Source organism: Phymastichus coffea, unplaced genomic scaffold (assembly GCF_024137745.1).
Source record: "Phymastichus coffea isolate CEN01 unplaced genomic scaffold, Cenicafe_Pcof_1.1 PCOF00003, whole genome shotgun sequence".
Classification (NCBI taxonomy): Eukaryota; Metazoa; Arthropoda; class Insecta; order Hymenoptera; family Eulophidae; genus Phymastichus; species Phymastichus coffea.
The window spans coordinates 1,846,273-1,872,516 of NW_026706814.1; the positions used below are offsets into that span (position 1 = coordinate 1,846,273).

At 38.7% G+C, this 26,244-nt stretch overlaps 1 protein-coding gene across 1 annotated transcript in view; it reads left to right on the forward strand.

Annotated features, from left to right (window-relative positions):
- The window catches only part of LOC131665443 (ubiquitin carboxyl-terminal hydrolase 7), a 957,589-nt gene that overhangs the window by 751,154 nt on the left and 180,191 nt on the right, over positions 1-26,244 (forward strand). Inside the window, exon 16 of the mRNA XM_058937325.1 lies at positions 2,970-3,474. Coding sequence (XP_058793308.1) covers positions 2,970-3,474 — 505 coding nt within the window. The remainder of the gene's footprint in view (positions 1-2,969; positions 3,475-26,244) is intronic.

The following is a 26,244-nucleotide window of genomic DNA, read 5'->3' on the forward strand; positions in this document are numbered from 1 at the left end:
CACCATCTCTCCGTCAAAGTTGCTGTGCATGCTTCGCTCAATGGGCTTTTCAAGGTCGGCTTTGCTTTGGATCAAGTCATATCTGCAGGGTCGCACCCAACGGGTATCCTCTAAAGCGGGCGACTCGGGGTGGCTTGAAACCAATCTGGGTGTCCCGCAGGGGTCCGTTTTAGGACCTCTACTTTTCTGTCTTTTTGTCAACGACCTGCAAAATGTGATTGCTGATCGGGGCATTAGCCACATCTTGTATGCTGACGACTTGCAGATCTACATGAGTGTGAGCAAGGGTATGCTTCATGAAGGAATATCGCGGTTGTCGCGTGTGGCGCGTTTAGTGTCTGACTGGGCGGAGTGCTCCGGCCTGCGGCTCAATGCTGGTAAGACAAAAGCAATTATCTGTGGTTCGAGACCGAACATTAACACCCTAAACAGTGAGTACTTGCCAGGCGTGGAGGTGCGGGACGGGGTCTTCGTTCCTTTTCGAGATGAGGTGGTCAGTCTGGGTGTGACGCTGGACAGCAAGCTGTCTTGGCGGCAGCATATAGACCAGGTGGCCAAAAAGGTAAATAGGGCGCTGTACAGCTTGCGCTTTATCAGGGCTTGCACAACTTCATCACTTAGACGGAGATTGGTCGAGTCCCTGGTTCAGCCGCATCTGGACTACTGCGCGGTCGTGTGCCTGGATGCGAGCAAGGAACAGCTACAAAGGCTGCAGAGGCTCAGTAACTCCTGCATCAGGTATATCTTTGGTGTCAGGAGGGATGAGCACATAACTCCTTACAGGAAACGGCTTGGCTGGTTCCTCTCCAATTCTCGCAGAAATTACTTTTTGGCGGTACTGTTGTACAAGGTTCTGCGAATGAGGGAGCCACAGTACCTATTCCATTTATTTGCCTTGCACGTGTCCAGGTACCCGGGGAGGGGCTGTAGCGAGAGGGCCGAGCTGAAGGTGCCATCGGTGAGCACTGAGGCTGCACTAAGATCATTCGGGGTCGCGGGGGCGCGATACTGGAACTCCCTTCCTCAGTCGCTCCGGCAGCTTCCGACGCTTGCCTCATTCAAGGTAGCGGTTCGGGGGTACATCCTGAGCCTAGACAGTGGTCCGGAGGGTCGGGGTGGAGTGGCCAACGGTGTGGCCGTACGGGCCGACTAGTGTTTTTGACTCGGCAAACTTAGCCTCGATTAATGTAACTCCTGACTGTGCAATCAGCACTTAAAACATCAAACACCGGAGTTTTAGATAGAAATCAGCAAATGAACAACACGTCGTCTCATCTGTTGGCTGTTAATTAGTATGTTATATGACTGATTTTACTTTGTTTTATTTTATTTTATGTTGTATGACTAATCAATTTTTATGTTATACGACTGGTTTTGATTTTATGTGTATGACTCATTCTAATTTTTATGTATGTGACCTACCAAAACTTTATGATATGTGACTTACTGGAAATTTTATGTCATACGACTTTAATTGCTGACATGTTATAACTGTACTATTGTTATTAGTTACACTACATTTGTATTGTAACTAAATTTGTAATTTTTACCGTGGAGTAAATAAAGTTTGTTCTATCTATCTATCTATCTATCTCTCTCTCTCTCTCTCTTTCTCTCTCGGTGAGTAGCGGCACACTGGTTTTTGAGGTGCTCTTCTTTTGTTAATATTTCCTTACTCTTGCCACTTCCTCGAGTGGCATACTTTTGCAGGCGAGTTCGTCTAACTGGCCTCTGCGCTTCCTGCTAAAAATTCTTGGCTTTTAGTCAATTTTTTGTCCAGTGGATGAATTATTCGCTCGCCTAGTTATAACGCAACCTTCACCAAATCACTAACTTTAACGAGCTTTCGAGCTACACATCACTGGCTAGAGCATGGATTAAGAGGGCGACTTGCGAAAACCTAATGCCAGTGCCGGCACTGTCCGATTACATTCGCATACCAAACAAGGTCAATCCATTCGCGTTCTTCCCAAATTATCCAACCTTCCACAAATACTCCACTATCAACCTTTGGTTCATTAAATTGCTAATCAAACTTAGCTGTTTTTAGCCAAATGTACGTCGCTTTCCTTTTACATCTCCTCCTTTCAGTCCGTCTTGTAAAATAGGTGCCATCGCGTTTTTATTATTTATTATTTTTTATTATTTTTTAATTGTTTTTATTATTTTTATTACTTTTATTATTTTTATCGTCTTTATTATTCTTATTACTTTTATTATTTTTATTATTTTTTATCTTTAATTATTGTTATTTTGGTTGTTTTATCTGTTATATTCATTATATTTTTATTTTTATATATTTTTACTTTATTATATGTACATATTTTATTCTATTTCCATAATTATATACGTTTCTAAGTCGCCTTATTATTATTGCCATTGTAAACTCGCTGCTCACCGTACATACAATTCATGCATTTATCTGAACTTATCTTCTTTAAATAGTCAAATGCGTTAATATTTATTCTTACATCTCTTATTCTGTCATTTTATAAATTTTGTTATGTTTGATTTGTACATTTCTAAACTGTCAGACGTGGTTCCACCTCAGTGGGGCAAGAAACGAACTAATCTAATCTAATCTCGTCCTATTCCGTAATTTGTTAAATAACAATTTTAAGTATACATTCTTGAAAAGTTGAAAAACAGTATAGTTTTTAAAATTTTAATCCTTAAAATCAGATTTATATATAACTTTAAAATTTATATATAACTTTAAAAATCGAACGAATTAAACTAATCCAATGCTGTTTTTGTTACACGTCGTTTTCTTTGACAATCACTGAGAAGGGACGTCCTTAAGTCGTAAGGGGGAATCCTTGTAAAAATAAAGTATTCTCTAGTATATACACACACACTCACACAATCTGTCTCTTGTTTTAATTTTATTTATATTCATATTCATATTGTATGAAATAGTTAAAATTAGTTATATAAGTTTCTTTTTTAATATTCATTATTATTTTTAGTTACAAAGATTTACCTGGAAATCCACTAAAATGTACATTTGACGGTACTTTGAAAGAATTAGTGGCTAATTGTAAACCTAAAACAAAAAAAATATTTTATCAACAACTTAGTATTCATGTTAATGAACTTGAAAATAAAAAACAATTCAAATGTATTTGGGTCGGCTCATCATTAAAAGAAGAAAAAGAAATGATACTTTATCCAAATAAAAATGGTACTGTCTTAAACCTATTAGAAGAAGCGCAAAAACAAATCGAGTTATCCGAATTAGGTTCAGGAAAACTAAGGATAGTTGAAATTATTAGTAATAAATTACAACCAGGTCCAAAAGACGATGTACTATTAGAAACGCTTAATACAAATGGATCCAGACAATATCGAATTGAAGAAGTACCAAAAGATGAAGTATCCTTACTAGATGATGAAATATTGGTACCTGTTGCTCATTTTTACAAAGATGTTTATTCGACGTTTGGTATACCGTTTTTTTTTAAAATCAAGCACGTAAGTATAATTATATAAAATATTCATTTTAATATGAGATTGATACTTTGTAAATTATCTATACTTTTTGAGAATTTATGCATAAGAAAGAATGATAGTTCCAAGAAATTTAAAATTCCACAGTCATATTTTTTTTTAATTCAAAAATAATTATTATATTTTATAACAAGATAATTAGTAGATTGTAGAGGAATAAGAGAGAGAGATCGGTAACATCGACTAATCGAAGATTGCCGAGAGGGCCCAGACCGTGATTAAGCAAACTACGAGACCTCGTGCAAGCGCACCTCAGGCTGTCGTAACTTTTCGTCCTGCTACGCTCAACGCACACGGACACGAGTTACTTCGGTCATTTCTCTCCATGTGCTCAATTCGACGAAATTCTAGGATCTACCTCCAGTCAGCAGGCCTGCGACGGGGAATGTGCGACGAAGCCCTTTCAGGCATAGCCGGCGTCTGAAAGTAAAATCGACTAGGTCGCGTGCTTGACTATGCCAGAGCGAAATCACCCTCCTCGATGCGCGATACGTGTGCTTGGAAGTAACTACACCTTCGCGCTCTCTCTCTCTCTTTCTCTCTCTCACGCACGGTACTATTGTTTAGTGGTTCGGAGCTTCGGCGGAAGCTCCATATTATATATAACAATATACTGTTTTGTATGAGACTGACAAGTAACCCTACTCAACATCGATAGAACACTGCAAAATATCGAACCCGTGTTTTTTTCATCTCTTAGAAATTTTTCAGCTCTAAGAAATCTTAATGTTTTCAGCATAAAATGAAATTGTATGTATACTCATCATCTAAACTCATCCTTTCAAAGCTTCTCACATAATCAACTTAACCCAAATAACATTGTCACTAAAAATTTATCTCACTCCGAAACCAATCCACTCCCCTATATAGAAATTAATCGACTAACAAATCCATCCTAATTAAACCTCTTAATTTTTGCGATTCGTTAATCAGCCGAATGTCCAGGCTAGAACTGGGTTGCATCTTGCCTGTCACGTTTATGGTGCTTGATTAGTGTAAGTCCCCTTGCCTCTAACATACTTTACCTCTTACGAAAATATATTGTATCAAAGGATGTCCTTCATTTTACAAGTTCATGACAATAGTGAGGTGAATTGTCTTCATCAATCACAAAAAATATTGTATACATAAATTTTTTGAATACCAAGCGCATTTAATAATCGCAAATCGGCTGCATAGTACACATTTTGTATCAATATTCTGAAAGAAGTATTCAACGGTAGTTTCACATTTATCAAGTTTATCTGTTACGTAGCTACATTTCTACTATACATATTTAAATACTTAAAATGTTATATCGCAAATAGAGATTTATTTTTAAATTGTTTAATATTACCACATCAGAAAAGCATTTGTCGATATTTTCCATGGTTTAACCCATTTCTTCCCAAGGCGCCATTTATAGTCGATTTGTTTTTGACCGAGGAAAACCTCAAAATAATCGAAAATGTATACTAGAAGTCACTTTTCTATTGTAAAATTTCCCGCTCTTTACGAATCTGCAGTCAGAATTAGGATATTTTTCACGGAAAATTACAAAATGGCGTCTTGAATGTTGATGAAAATTTAGTATTACATTAGAATTTTCCTTTCAGAAATTAGTTGCTGAAATTTATAGAATCAGGATTAAAATGTAGATTTACATTGAAAATGTTAGTTCTTTGATAAACCTAGGCATTACAAATTTTCCTGGAACATTTTTCCAAGATGGCAGCCAGCAACATATTGACAAGCGGGGAAATTTAAAATTTTCTGAATAAAAGCCGATTTAGAGAATGAATATATACTACCTATACTTTCGATGTCGCTGAATACAATGCTAGTGTCAATTTCAATTTTACAAAATGGCGGATCCAATATGGCGTCGGTAATACCAAAATCAGTTTGTGTTGATAAAATCGCAAATCTAAGTGCTACATTTTGTCTTGAATTTTTAGCACTTTTTCTAGTATTTTCCAAAATAATTGATGCAATAGTGGAAGAAATTATTCATCAAGCGTACCTGTTTTTTCAAGATGGTAAGAGTCAAAGCAATTTGCACATAGATACTCTTGACATTGTTCGCAATAAATATTCGTACGTTTCTTGCAGTCATTGCTAGCTTTGCATATTCTTTGTGAAGATTTTGTGGATTTATTGTGGATATGATGATACTCTCTGAAACAAGTATCACAGAAATGAGTTTTGCACTCATAGCAATAAAATATTGTTCTTATGGTACACTTTATACACATTCGTCTACGATCAGGTATTGTGAGTTTCAAATGCTTTGATAACTTTTCAATCGGTTGCTCTAAATAAGACTTTGCAACACTTTTTGCAAAATCTTTACTAGACATTCTCTTTTTGTTCACCATATTGTACAAAATCAAAACATTTGTCAGTGAAGACTCGATCAATCTACATAAAATATCCCATGTCCATTTCTTTGAACCAATATTCGTTTTTAGATCACTGCAGTATTGATCATGAAGATCAACTCTTCCCATAAATTTGTTGTATGTCTTGAATGCTCCAGGAAATTCAATTGGTACTTTACGTTTAGCTGTTTTATCGAATCGTTCCATTGGAATAGTAGGTGTAACGCCAACGGCTGTAGATAATATGAGCACTGGTTTCGAGTCCATTACCGTAATGTAATTTATACCACTGGTTTTATCATGACTTACAACATAAGATCCTCTAACAGCTTTCTTTTTATCTAGTTTATGTTTATCTATCAATGTCTTCTGTTCGGGATTTTTGATCAATGTTTTCGAGTTTTTACTTGATTTATCCAACACTTTTGGAAACATCTCCTTTGTAAAAACACGATCATCTCTAACCGTACCTGTTGCACGCAGGTTTTGTTTTTTCAAGTGTACCAGTAAATCAGGGGGTGTGAAAAATCTATCAAAATATAGATGATATTTAGCTACATCATTCTTATCGACCGATGTTAGAAAAACATGAAGCATATTCATCACTTCCCGAGATCCTAAACTGCATTTAGAGAACTTCGTGTCACTTTGACAATCATTTTTTCCACAATAGATATCTATTTCTAAAACAAATCCATTAGAAGTACAAAGGACCCATAATTTTATTCCAAAACGTATTGGTTTGTCTTTGATGAATTGTTTTAGAAGCGTGCGACCGAAAAATTTAATCATCATTTCATCTATTGATAAAGAAGAGCAAAAAAATCCAAACTGTTTTACATTTTCTCTGAAAATGTTTAAAATTACACGAACTTTCCAAACTTTGTCATTATCAGTCTTATCCGAATTTTTCGAAGTTTTCAAATTAGACTTAATTTTTTCAAACAAATTTCTATTCATCGTTTCTGAAACAACATCAGAATGCCACATTTCATCAGTCGACCAGTAATCTCTATAGCTTTTACGAATATTGGAAGTGGAAAAAATGATAATACCTAAAAATTTGTTAAATGATCTGGATCTAGTTCAAATCCATTTTCAGTTGTCGCTTCAATAATGTAATCTCTCATTCTATCACAAAAAAACATTTCAAATAATTCTCGAGGTTCCTTTCCTAGTACATTTTGTTTTATTGCTTCAAAATTATATATTTCTGATTCAAGTTGAACATCGTATGGTCTTTGTGGATCTATCCATTCGTATTTATGTGAGGCTTCTAACTTTTTCTCGTTCGCGGAAAAATTTTGATACACTTCTTCATAAGATAAGGCTACTGCATCAGTGAATCTAGAAGTTCCATCAGCTTCTCCGTCATTATCGAGACCTTCTACGTCACTATTATCATCATCGGGTACCCACATAACTTCATGATCATTTTCATCTTCATCACTATGATCATTGTTTTCTACAACACTGCTATCAACACTGGCATTTCTCATCGACTTACGTTTCGGCATGATTTTGCCAGTTTTATGAAACTTCTTTTAGAGTCCGAATCTGATAAATATTTATCTTGAAAAAATACTCGGTGAATAGTAAAGCTCGCCAATTATCCTGAAAAGGACTATTGGAGAGACAGCCGAAGAAAAGAGTGAATATGCTCCAACTATCTTGAAAAAGACCATTAGAGAAATACGCACTTTTCAATCCTCCACAAGATGGAAAATCTCGCCAATTATCCTGAAAAGGATTATTGGATTGCCGAAGAAAAAGAGTGAATATGCTCCAACTATCTTGAAAAAGACCGTTAGAGAAATACGTACTTTTCAATCCTCCGCAAGATGGGAAAGTTCGCCAATTATCCTGAAAAGGACTATTGGAGAGGCAGCCGAAGAAAATATGAATATGCTCTAACTATCTTGAAAAAGACCGTTATAAAATACACACTTTACAATACTTGAGAAGACAAAGGATTTATCCAACTGTAGGGACAAAGAATCCAGAAAAAAATATAGTAATTAGATTCGCAATTTTATCAACATTACCTGATTTTGGTACTACCGACGCCATATTAGATCCGCTATTTTGTAAAATTGAAAACGGACATTAGCATTGTATTCAGCGATATCGAAAACATAGGAATTGAGTACCCACTCACTAGTGCTCATCATTTTAGTATTAACGACGCCATATTGGATCCGCCATTTTGTAAAATTGAAATTGACACTAGCATTGTATTCAGCGACATCGAAAGTATAGGTAGTATATATTCATTCTCTAAATCGGCTTTTATTTAGAAAATTTTAGATTTCCCCGCTTGTCAACATGTTGCTGGCCGCCATCTTGGAAAAACGTTCCAGGAAAATTCGTAATGCTTAGGTTTATCAAAGAACTAACATTTTCAATGTAAATCTACATTTTCATCCTGATTCTATAAATTTCAGCAACTAATTTCTGAAAGAAAAATTCTAATGTAATACTAAATTTTCATCAACATTCAAGACGCCATTTTGTAATTTTCCGTGAAAAATATCCTAATTCTGACTGCAGATTCGTAAAGAGCGGGAAATTTTACAATAGAAAAGTGACTTCTAGTATACATTTTCGATTATTTTGAGGTTTTCCTCGGTCAAAAACAAATCGACTATAAAATAGCGCCTTGGGAAGAAATGGGTTAAATAGACATCTAACAGTTGAATAATATCAGTCGTTCTAGCTGATATAGTATGAATTTAAACAGCTTTATTTCCTTTATATGTCTTTTCAAATACTTTTTCAGTTTACCCTGACCAAGAATCCAACAACAGTAAAGAGTTCTTACCAGCAATAGATAAAAACACTTTTTCAAACAATTTAGCGGTAGTTTGAGATAATAATTTTCCAGAATTAGAAGAATAAACAAAAATATTATTGGTTCTATAAATATTATTTAAAACTATTGGTCAAAATTGTCCATCAGTTTCTTGCGAAAACTATTAGTAAGGGAGAATGTAGTTTAGTATCATCTGAAATAATTGATTGTATCGTATAACTGTGGGTTAATGAGTTAATTGATTGAAAAAGAACAAGTTTTTCTGATTTCGATCCTCCTTTTTCAATTTGTTCTTCCTATCTATACAGTATGTCTTGATGTTTTACTTTGACAACCTTACTTTGCAGAGATTCAAGGCTTCTTCTTTTTTTCTTACCTGACCACCAATAAGTGACCGCTTTTATCTTATAATTCGAATCTACATTATTTTCTAATAGCAAATCTTTATCATATGTATCAGGATCATCATATTCTTCATCTACCTGCGAATCATCACCAACTTCCAATACTTCAGGTATTACACTTTGGAGTTACGTTTTAAGTTAGAGGACGAAGTTTCATAACTCTCGATAAATAGTAAGCAATCAGAAGGTGTCTTAATAAGATCTGCCAGATTAGAAATAAAAGATTGTTCATCACTAGTTATTTTTGATTCGATGCTATATTCAGGACTAGAAAAGGCAAAGTGCAGAAATTTTTAAATACTTTTTAGGTTCATTGGCATCACGAATTTGTAAATTTTCTCATCAAACAATAAACAAGCTTCTATTGTTATTTCAAAATAGAACTGTCGTTTCAAATATGAAATTAATATAATCAAGAAATTTAATATAAAGACTTATTGTTCAGGAAAGATAAATAAATATCTTAAATATCTTTTACTATAATTATTATTAATTGATGCGAATGTATGTAATGATGAAAGTTATGTAACATCGTGAATAATTTTTTTTAAACGAATCAAGTAGTACTCTTCATTGAGTAACACTCTTACTCCTTACAATTTATTTTTCAAATTTGGAATATCTTTTTATTCATCGAAATGTCGTTGATTGAAGTTAAGTATTTTAGTAGTGTCTTAAAATTATACAGTTCATCATTTTATCTAAGGCGATGCACCAGACTTTGCATATGACAATGCAAGGGTATATAAGGATGTTTGTATTGCTGATCACGAATCCGAGGTCAGCTAACTGCTATTACGTCAGCTTTGAAGTTATTTGAAGGTCGAATCCTGGTGAATTAAGAAAAAAATCAGAAAAAAATTATCCATAAACGCCCTCGGGATTACCCTCGAATGGTACCAGTGAAGCGAGAAACGGAGGCAGCAAAAGTTTTCCCTGTGCCATGCCTCCCACGAGTCTCAAGATCGATGCCAGAGGTATCCGCACGAATGGAAGGGGATCATGGTACGGCCAGAGGCCCCCGTTCAGCGCCTGGAGTCAAAGCATCGTGCCTCTGCATCGTGTCTACCTCCATCATCTCAACGGTCTGCGATGCAGACGACGGAGCCGATGCAGCAGCCATGGACTCAACAACCGAAACCGTTCCAGCCTCGGGCACACATTTCTCTCATTGCGCCATCCTCCGGCAAACCCAACCCGTTGACACCTTAAAAGAAAACTGAGCGTCTGTAAAGAAAGTGACATTACTTATGATTTATTAGCTTTCCGCGGCGGAATATAACGATTAATCTCGGAAACGTGAACTCAAGTCGTACGATGCTTGCTGTCGAAAGCTAACTCATAAATCTCGGACGATATTATCGAGATTACCTCTAACGGTCGTTATACTTTTAGTCAAGTTTGACGTTTCTACCTGTCACCGCGCTGGACAGAGTATGGATTTTACGCAAAACTAAGTCGCCTACCTGAAAGAGCACTTGACGCTTACCCCTGTCATAATGCCTTTTTTGTTTGACCTCTGAATCGTCAATGTGCTTAGTCACTAGATCACGTAACGCATTCAGACGCACTAGTCTATCCTCCCACGCCTTAGTATCTATTTTTACTATTGGCGCCGTTACCTCGACTTCACGCCTACGACTCCTGATCGGGTACGGATCTCTGCCAAAATTCAGGAATTTCTTGGTCGATGCCTGCGTAATCGTATTTATTGTATGGCAAAACTTATGTCAATATCGGTCCAAACTACGGTGATACTTATCTACGAATATCGCGATCATTGTTTTAAGCGTCCGATTTATGCGCTCTACCGAATCACTCTGTTGATGATATACCGAAAAGAATACATGCTCCATACCGTACCGACTACCGACTACTCCATACCATACCATACTACGTTAAGCCTATCTTGAAAGATTTTGCTCCGATACGCCTTCGTGTTGTCGCTAATAATATATTCGGGTATTTCTCAACGGAAAAGGATCAACTCTACGAACGCGGCGGTGAGAGCAGAACCGTCTGCCGACCGTATTGGTTTCAGTTTTACCTAGTTATTAAATAGGACCTGAAATACAATCTTGTATTTAAACCGGTTTTTACTATGGGGCTGCTCTACCACATTAGTTGCTACCACTGCCCATGGTCTCTCTACTACGCGTTTGCCCATCAAGCCTTGTGGAGTTTGCTGGACATTTTATGCCGCTGGAATTGCTCGCATTTGTCCATGAATGTCCTAACATCGTACCACATACCCGGTAAATAGTATTCTGTAACCACGCGATTATATATCTTTTCGCGGCCGAAATGTTCCGACGCCGGTTCAGTATGAGCATCTTTCAGGACGTGTTCTCTCCATTTAAATGGCACTACCATGCGCCAACACTCCTCACGATTGGTCACTGGATCGAGCAAGTGGTCGTGCACATGACGGTAGAGGACATTATTCTCTACTCTCCAGTTTTTAAATTTCGTCGGTCTCTGGGGTACGTCTTTGATACGTTCAAAATCCACGCTAACGACCACCAGGTCGTCTAAATACCAGAAAACATATGACTCATACTCTGGCCCGAACAGCGTGTCCATAAAACGCATGAACTTGGCCGGAGCTTTCACCAGACCAAATGCCATCCGTTCCAATTCCTTTTCTCCAATAGGGAAATTTACCAAAATGCAGTTCGTAAATCTATTTTTGACAGGTAGACCGCACCGCGAAGCTTCTCTAGAATAGCATCTATTCTCGACCTTGGATACGCGTCTACCTTCGTTACCTTATTTACCGGTCGAAAGTCTAAACAAAATCTATACCCGCCGTCTAATTCACGGACCGGTGCGTTATACCATTGGCTATTTAACGGCTTGATTATCCCTTCCTTTTGAAGGCATATTGTTTCTTCCTGCATAAGCACTAAGATCGGATGTGACATATGGCGCGTCGGAGTTTTAATCGGGCGCGCATTGGCTACATTGATGATACGCACGATAACTCATGTAACCGCTGGCGATTTCCCAGGCTCTGAAACAATCCGGCGAACGAGCACCACGACTATTTCTCGTTGAGCCTGTTCGTAATTGCTCAGACCGGCGCATTTGGCAAACACATTTTCAGCTTCGTTACCCTTTTCTGCTAATTGATACCAATCTCCTTGGTCACCTGAGCGCCATACGCGGTAGTCATAACTGATGTTGATATCCCACTTGTTCCAGAAATCCGTGTCTAATATCAAGTCGTGTCTCATCGTACACACGGCTGTGTTGGTCAAACAATCTGCTTTTCTCGTAATTTAAATATTAAACTTTACGTCGCCTAATGTTCGTGGTCTCTCGCCTGAGATACCATGCACGAATATTGCTGGCGGCTTGAACCGATCTCTAAAACGCAAACTTAAACATTACCGATACCTGTGTATCTGAATCTAGAAGTGCTGTATAGACCTATCCACCTATACACACGTTAATGAAAAATCTGTTTTCAAATAACGAAATTAACGCTTCATCTGATTCCCTTTCGGAAGGCCTAACTAAATCTGAGCATCGCTCAGGCTTTCTCCTCACCGAAACGGACGGTGCGTTGGTACCGACGACCATACGACTTCCCAAAAATTGACTTTCATCTTTAATTACATCTCTATAAAACATCTTCGCGGCCTGAGGTGACGCCTGCTCAGATGGAAGCGTGATGTCTTTGCCCGTTTTGTCACGCATTCGACTAGCGAAATCGGTAGGTCCGTCTTTGTTTTCTCCAGCTACAGCCTTTGCTGAAGCCTGCCTCGCTGTGGGCGAAACACCTGCTTCCTAGAAATGCACGCTCAGACGCGGCCTGTTTTGCATCGGGCTTTCCCTTTGCAGCTTATTTGGCGTACTGTCCTCGGCGTGCGAACCTACCGCTACACGCGAGTGGTCGAACATAGCCGCTTGCCGCGCGCCGTTTGGTTTCGACCCTTCGCGTATTGTCGCGTCTCTGTGCTCACGATTTTCCACGGCGTTATTCTGTTTCATAGCGCGATCCTTTACCTGTACGGTCTAATTTTCGGTCTTACTGAGGAAATTTTCGCGAATTAAAACTTCGATGCTTTAATACACGAAAAACCTGAGAAGTGAGTCCCCCCCTCAGTTCTTATTAGCTTTCCTTCACCCCTGTCCGAATCCTCATATTCGACAAAAATTATGTGTTTAAGCCTAAGCCTTTTACATAAGCAACCCTATCACCTTTTCGTATCAACCTTTTCTACGATAGGCGACTTACAACTGGCTGCTTGTGCCGAGTTCTCGTCTTCCTCTGTAGCTACGCGGGGGAGTCAGTATGTCTTTACAAAATTAAAGAGATAGCTCTCGTCACGCTTAAATTATGATATTTTTGGCAACCAATACTAGTAACTAGATATCGTACAAAGTTTCAGCTCCATTCATTATGTCGTTTTTTTTGTGAGCGTTGGTTGAACAAAAAGTTATTGGTTTATTTGAAAATATGGAAAAAACAGAGTTTCGAGCGGTGATCAAAGATTTTCATTTGAAAAGCCTTATACCAAAAGAAATCACAATTGAGTTGAACGCCGTTCATAGCAATTCTGCCCCTGTGTTTAAGACTGTTTATAACTGGGTAAATGAATTTAAACGCGGCCGTACAGCAACAAAAGATGAACATCGTTCAGGACGCCCCGTAGAAGTGAGTACGCCCGAAATGGTCAACAAAATCCACGATATGGTGTTGAGTGATAGAAGATTAAAATTGCGAGAATTAGTTGAGGCCACAGGGGTATCAAAGGGTACAATCATTTCAATTTTGCATGAAAAATTGGGGATGAAAAAAATATCAGCAAGGTGAATGCCGCGTTTGCTGACTGTTGAAAACAAACAAATCCGCGTGGTTACCTCCAAGGCTTTTTTGGCACGCTTACGTCGTAATCCGGAAGACTTTTAGTGTCGTCTCGTAACTGTAGATAAAACATGGGTACACCACTACACTCCTGAAACTAAAAAACAGTCCAAACAATGGATTACAGCAGGAGAACCAGCTCCAAAGAAGGCAAAGACAGTAAAATCAGCTGGCAAGATTATGGCCACGGTTTTCTGGGATGCGTATGGAATCATCTACATCGACTACTTGGAAAAGGGCCAGATGATCACTGGACAATATTATGCGTCATTATTAGGTTAGCTGAAAGACAAAATCAGAGAAAAACGTTCTCACTTGAACACAAAAAAATGCTTCTTTCTTCAAGACAATGCTCGAGTTCACACGTGTGAAATTTCGATAGCAAAAATTAACGATTTAAAGTTCAAATTAATTGATCATTCACCATATTCGCTTGATTTGGCTCCCAGTACTTTTTCTTATTTCCTAACCTCAAAAAATGGCTTGCCGGACAACGATTCACGTCGAATGAAGAAGTCATCGCCGAAACAAATCCCTATTTTTAGGGTTTTCAGAAATCATATTTTTCTGATGGCTTAAAAAAACTGGAAGGCCGTTTAATAAAATGTATCGACCTTCAAGGAGATTATGTTGAAAAATAAAAAATAATTACATACGCAAAACTTTTTTTTTCCTTCTTTTTAGTTTCATGTTTAAAGTGACGTTCTTCTTTAGCGCGCTTTCTACTTCTAAAGCCCACTCGTTCTATTTTAAGCAGGAGTCATCGAGCGGCCGACGGATTTCGCGAAGGGATTTCCCTGCTTTACTTGGTTGCAATTTGAATAGTCCTTAAAAATGAAAATGACGGTTCCGCAAACCTGGCAAACTGGATTAGCCTCTGTCGAAAGCCTAGGATAATTGTTCGCATAATGCCTGAGTTGTCGCAATTTATTACAAACTATGTTTTGCCCTACTCCAGCTACTAGACACTGTGTCATCTTGTGCCCTACTTGATTGCAGTGGAAGCATGCACCTACAAACGGACGATCGCATTTACCTCTGTACGTGCCCGACCTAAGGTTGTGCTGCTGAGAAATCAGGCTCGGAGCTACCATAGCAGCCGGGGCTGCTGCGGCAGCCGAAGCGGCTGGAGCCTGCATCCTTTGTTAAAGGAATGGCTTCGTTTACAGTTTGGCTCGTCGCCGGCGGCTGCTGCTTTTCGGCCGATGTCGCTCTAACTTAGCTTTCCTGCTTTTCGACCCTTTTACCTGCTTTCTTCTTCAGCTGCGCTGTTCTCTTTACCGGATCTAGTGCGAGTATTTCCTCTATCCAGTCATTCAGGCCTTCCACTATACCCACCGATTTTTGCTTACCGAAAAGTTTTGTCGATTCCGTATAAGCTAATTTTGGTATCAGCATCGCGTCGGCTGCTGGTGGCCTCTGCTACCTTTTTCAGCCAGCTATACGGTCTTCTAACGCCATACCTGCTTCTTTAAACTCATTGAGATCCGCAAACGTTTTCGTTTCCAAGTACCGCTTGTACTTTAGATGGAGACCTTCGATGATCATCGCTAGCTATCGCCTATTCGATACCGTCGGGTCGAAACGTCAAAGTATCGTCTGGCAGGTTGCTACGTAATCGACGATTTTCTCTTTTTCGCCCTGTGTTCTTTGTCTAAGCTCCAGGTAGAGTTGCTCTCTGTTGAAGCGATGGCAACATTCGCTGGTAAAACTTTTCGGAAATCTTTAAATGAGGACTAATTCGCGCAATTTACCTCATATCATGTGCGAGTTTTATGACTAAACGCGATACATATTGCCATTAGTATTTCCACCAAAATTATGCCGCAGTATCGTTGGCAATTATCTATACTTGCTAAAAAATTAAGCGCGCTAAGATCGTCCTTATTCGAGAAATGCAAGACCAAGCACCGAACAAAAAAATATGTTACACAAAAGTCACGCAACTTTTAAATACCAAGTTTCGACAACAAGCACGAAATTCGACTCCTCAACTGATACTGAGCACTGGCGGTGTTTTTTATCCTAGGTTCTAAGCTGTTGGAAGGTCGCCTGGCTTAAGCCTCAAAAAGAAAACACTTACCAGAAATGTGATAATATACGAATACAAATACAATATTTACCGAAAAAGAATGTCGCTCAAAACTAATGTGTGCGGTTGTCCTCTCCCACAAAACACTCTAAGATTCGGCCGTTCCACCGGCAAAAGCCTTCCACTCGGAAATAAACTAATCTTTCACATACTTTCTCACACGAATTTGCCCGTAATTTTACAAAACATACAAAATTACAACACTTTACCGTGATTTTTACCTTTTTCTTTCTCTCTCAATTGTCTTTTCCCACAAGGGACGCCATGTAACAAGATACTATAGTACGAGTAAGAGAAAGAAAAAATAAAGTGCTTAGTCTCGTTAATTCTCAATCTTATTCTGTATTCGTCACATTCAAGTTAACCTATACAAAGAAAGCCCGAAAATCAGTTAGTTCGTTACCTGGCGTGATATCGCCGCGGCATCAGCGCGAATATATACCGGCTCAGAAAACCGTAGCAATAGTTGGCGAATGCGGCACCCGTAACGGGCGAGGACGATCACTACGTCTGTGTGTGTCTGTGTGTATGTGTATGTGTGTGTGTGAGAGAAAGAGAGAGAGAGAAAACTCTGGAAGAGCACTTGACCTTTGTTCTGCTACGACTCCTCGATGAGCCGGAATTTGTAGGCTACCTTCCTTCAAAGGCGTATCGTCGTCTTCCCGTTGAGCAGCTTCCTCCTGGATTTTTTGCCCCTTATACTAAGCTCTGCTTCTCACGATCTCTGCTGATCTCGCTCCTTGTACTCGACTGTTCTCACACCTCGTTCTTAACTCCTTGACCACTCGTCCTTGACTGTTCCTTTGTACCACTCATCCTTCACTGCCACTAAACACTTTCTTCTCTCTACGCTCGACGCACCCTTTCTTAACCTAATTTCGCGGCGACACGCGACTCCGTTAATCGGTCGTGCGTCTGCCAAGAATCATTGCCCAATACCGTGATTCGGTCCCTTATCCCTCTCTCTCTCTCTCTCTCTCTCTCTCTTTCTTCGCTCTCTTCTTTTATTGGTCGTTGTCGCCCTGTCGCGGCTCGTCGATCAATATTGGCCGATGAAAGAAAACAAAACCGCGTTAGGCGTACTCTTGAAATGCGCCTGACGTCGGTTGCTAGGCCAGCTGCGTAGAGGAAGGGGAGAAAGCGGTGTACGACAACACGTCGTCGCCTGCACCCGATACAAATTAAAGGAATATTTTTAGACCTTGATATTTGATTACTTATGAAAGACGATCATTTCATATCCACTATGAGAATTTTAGAAGAAATGCTTAGATTAGTTTTAAATAAATTACTGAAAACTTCTTGAGAAATCATTGTGATGCTAAATATAAAAATATAGTATGAAGAATATTGAAAAATTTTCGAAAATTGTGATACTTGCTCAGCTTGAAATAAAATTTTCTCTTTTCTCATTTAGATTATTTCCCTGAAAATGTTAGAGCATTCAGCGAAGAGAGGGGAGTACAATTCCGTTAAGACTTTCAACAGGAAGAATGGCATTATGAAGGTATATGGAACGAAAGAATAATGGCAGACTACTGCTGGTCTCTACAGAGAAATGACATTTCAATTGAGCTTGGTCAAAAATCTTCCAAGTGTTTATCTGAACAAAAATGGGAATGTTATCACAAAAATACAAGGAAATAAAATGTATATACCATAGACAAGTAACACCAGTGTTTGTAGGTGGAGTAACCAGCTTCCTACACACACATGCACATAACTTCTACCACACGCACTCACTTGTACATATGCCTTCCCCACGCTTACAACTCCCCTCTCTCCGGGCCTTACTTATATATCTATACATTCATGTGCACACAACACATCCATACATCTCCCCCACACGTACACAAATCTCTCCCTAAATATACGCATGTTCTTAATCCACCCCCTTACGCATACATATACATGGGCATAACTCCCACTTCAGAGTTATTAGGGAAGGGGGGTATATTCGTGCGGTTATAGCTTACAGTTATAGGTTACAAGGCTTATGGGTTAGGCGTTTGTGGCTGGAGGGTTGTGGGGTCGGATCTTACATATCACACCTTATCTAAAAGTAAAACTTCCCGCACTATCTGAATAACGGATCAAAAATAGGGGTTCCCATCTCAAAAAACAAAGTCACCTTCCAATGACCTTAAAAAAATCGTCCAAGGTCAAGTTAAAGGTCGCTAATGGCTTACCTCTTCAGAACCCCGTAACTTTTATCTGAACTATTTTTCGCTGTCATACGTCTTGAATGAAATAATTGATCCCCTCAATTAAAATGAACCACCTTGTATTTGGATTCAGACATGCAATAAATATATATCTCATTTGTTTTACATTTTTTTTATTCACCGCGATTTGACCTTTAAATGACCTTGAAGCCGACGTAATAGAAGTTAACCGACCTGGGATACGTGATCAGTGACACAAAATCCTTATATACCCTTGCAATGTCATATGCAAAGTCTGGTGCATCGCCTGAGATAAAATGATGAATGAACTGTATAATTTTAAAACACTATTAAAATACATAATTTTAACCAACGATATATCTCGATGGGCAAAAAAGATATTTCAAATCTGAAAAATGAATTTTAAGGAGTAAAAGTGCTACTTTATAAAGGTTTGACTTGTTTAAAAAAATGTATTCACGATGTTACATAACCTCGAATATAGCTAAAAATGTACTTTAGGATTTTTAGATTAGGATATCTCGGAAACCTATGGTGATGGATCTGTAGCTTTTTTCTTTGTCGGCTTGTATTATTCTATTTCTAATTATATCAAATCAGATAATCAGAGCAAAAGAATACTAAATTAATAGAAAAGTTAATAATTATAACGGGGTTCCTGCTCAGCTTCGCTCGAGCGGGACACGCTATATAAAAGTAACCGCGGAAAAGTAGATGAATAGCTCTCCAGAGCTGATCGGCACTCCTGCACCGAACGTCCTGGGTCCAGCAGCTCAGTTGCCTCCTTCTCGAGTCGAAAACTTGGCCCGCGGAGAGTGTCGTAAGCTTTCGTATGACAAGGCGCGACAGCCAAGGAGAAGCTAAAGCGCATAATCGCATATACGACTAGGAATCGAGGGAAAATGACACATAGCAAAGGAGTGAATTGAATTCATTTATTCACAACACAAGCATAGAATAGCGTAGTTCGCGCGCAGTACAAATAGCAGCGTGGATAGCCTCGCGTCAGATTTCAGTGCAGCCGACGAGCCGCGCACACGCTACGCAGCGAGGAACTTGCCCGCGCACGCCCTGTAAGAGCGGTTAGGCACAATGGCGACGGCTAGCCGGCGCGCACCGTTCGAACGAGAAACCTACATCGCTTACTCGTGTCGGCTCTTTAGCCGGTCGAAATGTCTCGGTCACTCGACTTAGACGAAAACGGCAACCGCACTTGCTCGTTGTAAATCGGACGAAGCGACAATACGCGTATAACGGAAGCCTGTTCGTAGGCCGAACGAAAACAGAAAAGAAATAAGCAACTATGCGGTAAGGTATCGACAAGGATACGCAATTTAAGCAATGCAGGAGGAGAGAGCCATAGAGAGAGAAGCCAAGTTAACAGACTGGTACTTACAATGCTGGAACTGACGAGTCGCTCTACAGTAGATTCGCAAGTAGTTCTCGGCGCGCTCGCTTGCAAAGGATTTGTTAATCGCGTTATCGCTTCTTGCGTTTACGCTTTTTCTCTCTGCTTCTATCACCGAGTGTTCGCTGGGCTTTTCGGGAACAGCGTCGATGGTTGTCACGTGTGTGGCTATCAAACCTGATTGCTCTCTCGAGTAATTAGCGAGCTCGCGTTGCCGGTTACTTGCTCGTTGCCGGTCGGAAGCAGACTTACTTTTTGTCCCTACTCTCTCTCTCTCCTCGAAGGGCTCGCCTCTCCGCGAGGTTCGCGCCGCGAGTCGATATCGATAATCGAACTATAATCGCGTCACTTACCGGTTCGCTGACGTCCACGCTGCAATTATTTAAACATGTTTACATGATAATTAATTATTATAGATAATTATTATTTGATGGCTTCCTGGGGAGAGAGAGACATAACGAACTTACATGCCGTTCGTTATATAATATAGATACTTTAGATAAGTTAATTTAGGGTTGATTAGAAGATTATATCGTTGGTTTATCGTAGGGTTAGTATTGATGACGGTAAAAATATTTAGTGACTTGGATAGTGTAGAGAAGATAAAGATGATTAGTTAAGTTGACTTAGATGGGCAATATATAGTGCGTGAGTTAATTTATTAAAAGGTGAGAAGGTAATTTATATAAGGTGAGAAGATTGATACTGTTGGAGCTATTAAATAGTTTGTAACTATTAGATATTAGATAGAAGCTATTAGTAGTGCGTAAGAATGTGGCAAGTTTGGTAAAAGCATTTACTTAAATTAGTTAAGTTGTTTGTATTTGAATAAGGAGTTGGTTTATAACATTTAGGATGAGGGTGAGAGGTTTGATTAGGTTAAGTGGATCATGTAGAAAGCTTTAAGAGGATGAGTTTCTATGATGAGTATACATACAATTTTATTTTATGCTGAGGATATTACGATTTCCGCTTTTATCATCTTTTTAGGGTGATTTTTACTCCTTGCTAGCCGATAGAGGGTAAATAGGTGAGGGTAATAGCGTTGGTTTACGTGGAAGCGATAAAAAGGTATGATTAATATACTACGAGAGTGTTATGATTATGAGGAAAGTTTTAGATTAAAGTAGTTAACTGAACTGAATCGGAGTAAAGCGTTATTTTATTGGAGGAATGTATTTAGAGAGAGAGAGAGTGTTATTTGAGTTAGGTAAGGTCAGATAAGAAGGGGTTATGGGAGATGGGATTGAATGATAGATACATCAATTTTCATTTTATGTTCAGTGCATGGAAATTTTCGCATTTTTAAAATTTTAGGGTTGTTTTTTAAACCCCTGAAAAGATAATTTCTGAAAAAACACGGGTTCCATATTTTTTAGTGTTCTATCCATGTGCGAAGTTTCATTATGATTAGTTGGTGACGGGTGGGTAGGGTTATTTGTAAGGTCGAGATGATGAAGTAACACACGGCTATTTAATCTGTGGCCTTTTTATTCGCATTACCTGTCTCATATTAATCTTCTACATCGCTAGGTGATAACGGATGAACCCAGCCACCTCCGCGGGTCAAACGAAACTTAAGCGTTTGACATCTTCTAAGCCACCCGAGCAGAAGACCGTCTTTTGCGAGCTGCTTGTGTACGAGAGTATTCTCGCATTAAGATCTCTCGTAGGGTACCAAAAACTGCATTTTAATTTTATAAAATTAAATTGATTGTGTGAAATTAATCAACTAGTAAATAAGTAAAAAATTATTTCTAATTCTGAGTCTTGTCAATTGTTTTTTGTAATTTATATGGTCTTGTCATTTTTCAATATATCTTTTTAATAAATATTAAAATATAAGACGAGAGGAGTTATTAAAAATTTGTCTACAGTCGACAAGCAAACATACTGCTTCGCATCTAGATTAGTTTTATAACTAAAAAATAGAAATTATATACAGATATAGTATAACTTTGTTCCATTTTATTTTAAGTTTAAGATAAATAGTATCAAAATATGCGTTAGTTTCAGGAATTGAGTTAGTTTTATAACAGGGAAAACCGTTTAGTAGCGGTTTCTCCATTGTCCCTAGCCTCTCGCTGTCTGCGCGCGCTGTCGTTAAACCGGGCATAGATATCATTGTCTTAGCGCATTACTAATACCCGGTTTATATGATTTGAGGTTGCGGATTAGCGGCTTAGGGAGGATTACCTGCACAGCTTTCGGCAGACCATGAAGGTGAAGAGGCGTGTGGGAGAGGGCAAGAGAGAATTTATAAGACAGAAAAGAATGAGGAATGATAATTATTGTACGTGAAGATTCAGTTCTGAAAATCACCGTTAGTAGCAGCACAGAATACTTTAGTGTGCATTTAGTATGCATTGCAGATTGCTGCAGACATCTTCGTTTGGTTTTGTTGGCCGATGAATTGGTATGCCGGCTCGTCACCGGCCTCTGCATTACAACCATCGTCGTTTGCTCCATCACCCCGACGCCGAGCCCATTGGAAAGAAAGATATAGCAGCTGGGGCAACTGACACAGTATGAGCTCTTCTCTCTCTCTCTTTCCACTCCTCAAGAATCAGCTCTAATGCGCGTATGATAGTCGTGATGTCGTGGACTTCTGATAATCGAGCGACCTTTTTATTAATAAACAAGTGGTTTTAGGTTTAAGTAGACTAACAAGGGAACCACCCCAACCCGACCTCACCGATTTGAATGATTTTGGGATATGTTTGTAGTACCGTATTTTCCGGTGTATAAGACGCACCTTTTTACCGTCAAACCTGACTCCAAAACCAGCCTGTGTCTTATACACCGAATGTAAGACACCCTAAATCAGCTAACCTAACTAAAACGTGCGCCTGAATAGTAGCAATTAGACAACCCTCACTAACTATGAATATCTTTAAAAACTAGCCAATGACAGAGTGATTACTTATTTAATAGGTAAGTTCTTTATTATTTCAATAATATATAGTAAACGTACTTTATGTCTGAGGATGATAAAAAATACCTATTACCTATATGCCACTTGGGATCAAAAAACGTCGCATAATATACTAGATAATTAATACGAGATTTTTTATAAAAACGGTATTTTTGTTGCATCGTTTATTTCAATATAATTTTGAAAGTGTTTTTTGAAGTAAGAGACTGACTTGAATTCCAATATGAGCGAAACTAACAAACGAAAATCGTATACAGCGGGCTACAAATTGAATGTGATCAAATTTGCTGAAGAACATGGCAATAGAACTGCCGAAGATCGTTTCGGCCCACCACCGAAGAGAAAAAACTAAGGAAAAAAGGCTTTGGCGTTCGCAGAAGAGTAATTTGATTAAAATGCATAAATCAAAGCATGCGCAATGTGGTAAAAAAGCAAGTGGCTTATATTAGAGGATGAAGTTAAACAATGGATTGAAGATAATCGTTCCAAAGGCTTAGCTGTCTCAACGAAAATGATACGCATACATACACAAAAAGTAGCTTTAAAAAGTCAAATAAATGATTTTAAAAGAAGTCCTTCATGATGTCACCGCTACATGAAACGCAATGGTTTAGCTATACGAATGAAAACAAAAATTTGTCAAAAAATGCCAAAATAGTACGAAGACAAAATTCTCTCTTTTCACCGGAATATAATTCACCGTAGACAAGCAATGAGTTTTGAAATCGGACAGAAAGCAAATATGGATGAAACACCTATGAACTTCGATGTTCCGTCAACTAAAAGTGTTTCGAAAAAAGGACAAAAAACGATTACGATAAAGGCAAGTGGTCATGAACAATTCCACTACACCGTGGTTCTTGCTTGCTGTGCTGATGATGTAAAGCTACTTCCAATGATTATTTTTAAACGTAAAACTATGCCTAAGGATAAAATACCGATAGGTGTAATAGTGCATGTATACCCAAAAGGATGGATGGATGAAGGTGGTAAGAAAATTTGGATACATAAAGTCTGGTGTAGAAGACAAGGCGGCTTCTTGAAGAAAAAAGCACTTCTGGTTCTTGATCAATTTCGGTCTCATTTGTTAGATTCTGTAAGATAAAAATTTCATCAAAAAAACAACAAAAATAAATAAAACACAACAAAATCAAAAATAAATACAAAAAAACAACAAAAAATATTTAAAAAATGCAAAAAAAAACTTTAAAAAACAACAAAAATCGAAAAAAAATAAAAAAAACAATAAAAAACAAAAAAAATAGAAAATGTCTCTTTTGATTGTCGACCTCCCCGTGGTAAGAGATATGCAACGGCAATGTATCTAATCATCGTCGGCTAACAGATATCAATATTTTTTTATCATCCCGTAATTAACTTTAATTCACAAAAAAGACGTGCTTTATTACAATTAAACGAATTTTTTTCCTCAAAACTAAATTTTTATCAAAATTTTCATTTTTTCTCAAGATGTGCCTTCAAATTTTGGGGTGCGTCTTATACACCGATGCGTCGTATACACCGGAAAATACGGTACTTGATAAAAAATTAGATATGTGTTTTTTTTATCGGCCCATAAGGGCTTTTAAGGGGTGAAATACACCCTGAAAATCAACCCCTAAAATCAGTTTTTTTAATATTTTTCAGCATCAAATGAATACTTTTCAGTAAACTCAACGTTAAAAAATTTCTTATAAAAAGGCGCTTTTAAGGACATAACATTTCTACCGAAGAGTTGCAACCTCCTTTTTAATAGGGGTATATACACTATTTTTTGTACTATTTTACGACATGTAATATAGTAAATCAGCTCGAGTGATTTAAAAATCACACTGATAATGAGAAAATAGCAAAATTAAATTGACGTGTTTCCGGATTTAAAAAAAAAAAATGTTTGAGGGGTGTTTCACCCCCTGGAAACCACCCCCGTCAAACTATCAGCAGGTTAATCCACCTAACCCTACATGCCTGGCAGGTTGTTCAGTGGTTGAAGCGTTTTGCCTTCCCAATCCCTGCAGAAATAACTAGCAAATAGAGTTGCGGGCAAATTTTATTATAAAAACCGACTCTCCCTTTAGAGTTTAAAGAACAGTATAATTATTTCCTTTAGATTATTTGATCGCTAAAAAATGTGCTTCTTTTACGATTTGAAAAATTATTATATTATATTTTCACAAAACGTGAATACCTACTTTCTATTGAGACTTCAGTAGCGCAGATACGCAAACAAAGTCGTTTGTATGAAAATTTGTTTGGACATGCTGTGATTATTTATGTCTTCTGAAGAGTATTTTATATCTCCTTAAAATCGTTTTTTGGGCTACATGTATGTGTGTGTGTTTGTATAGTATGTATTATAAAAATATTAGAAGAATATATTATAAAAATTAAGTTCGAAGCCTGAGATAGATTTGTAAATTAAATTTTCGAGAATATGCAAGAATTTGACGACGAAGTATGATTGAAAATAATAAAAATACTAATCGTTGAATAGTTTACTGATAGAGATTGATGTATTCTTATGCAAACATCAACAATCCCTACTGAAACCTTTAAAAATTCGCTACTTACACTACCGTCCGAAAGTTTGATCGCACCTAGAAAAGGTAAGAGAAATTTTAAAAGTTTGATATCTCAGGAACTAAATGTCGTAGAAGATTTTACCTTAGCTCATTTTTAAGTTCTTGCTGAGTACTTCAAAAGTAATGTTTACAGATTTTTTTTACGATCCATTCAGTTCATTCAGCGCATGTCTGAAAAAGTCGAAATTTCGAAAAATTGTTATTCCAATTCAACTTGTTGTATGTTAGCCGGAAGATATTGTATCTTTCAAAAACTAATTCTATTTCAAAGTAGGATGCAAAAGCTTGTAACGGGGTTTTAGGTTTTTCCGTTACAAAGGAGAGAGACACGAGCTGCGCGTTAGGCAGCTCGTCGCAGGGGGGTACGGCACCGCTTACCTGGGGCCTCGTGTGCCCGTTCTTGAAGTCGGCAATCGGCCCGCTGCAGCCACGGGGACTCGAACCTAGTAGCCGGTGCGGTGCGGTCGTAATCGGCGGTAGGTCGCGGCTCTGATTGCGTACGCAAGGAATCGGGGAAAGAGCCAGGCACGTCAAATGAAGAACGAGGTTGATAGTTAAGAGAGTTTACTAGCCAGCAGAGTCATAAGGGATACAGAGCAAAATGGACATAAAGGTTGCGTCGGAAAAATGTACAGGGTACAGCGGTGGAATAAAGAGAGCGGCTGCAGTGGCATAGAGAGAGAGCAAGCAAGGTAACTAGCCGGTACTTACAGTACGAAGTGGGCTGCTCGCACACACACACTCGCTCGCGGCGCTGAGCAGAGGCTTGTCGCAGCAAGTGGCTCACGGCCCGTTCCTCTCACTCGGTCGTCCAGGGGTCGAACGGGCGCACCAGGAACGGCTTCGGGGCACGTCGTCTCTCACACACTCACACACGAGTCACGGACGTAAGCGGGAGCACGGAAGGTCGGCGGTTGCGGTGGTAGCTTCCCTTTCTGCCGGGTCGTTTAGCTAGGCGCGCGTCCGTATTCTCTCGAAGGCAGGCTCTCATTGCCGCGGTGCTCGCTCTCTCGCGGCCGCGACAAGCCGGCACTTGCCGCGCACACGTGCTCGCGCTCTCTCTCTCTCTCTCTCTCGCTCGC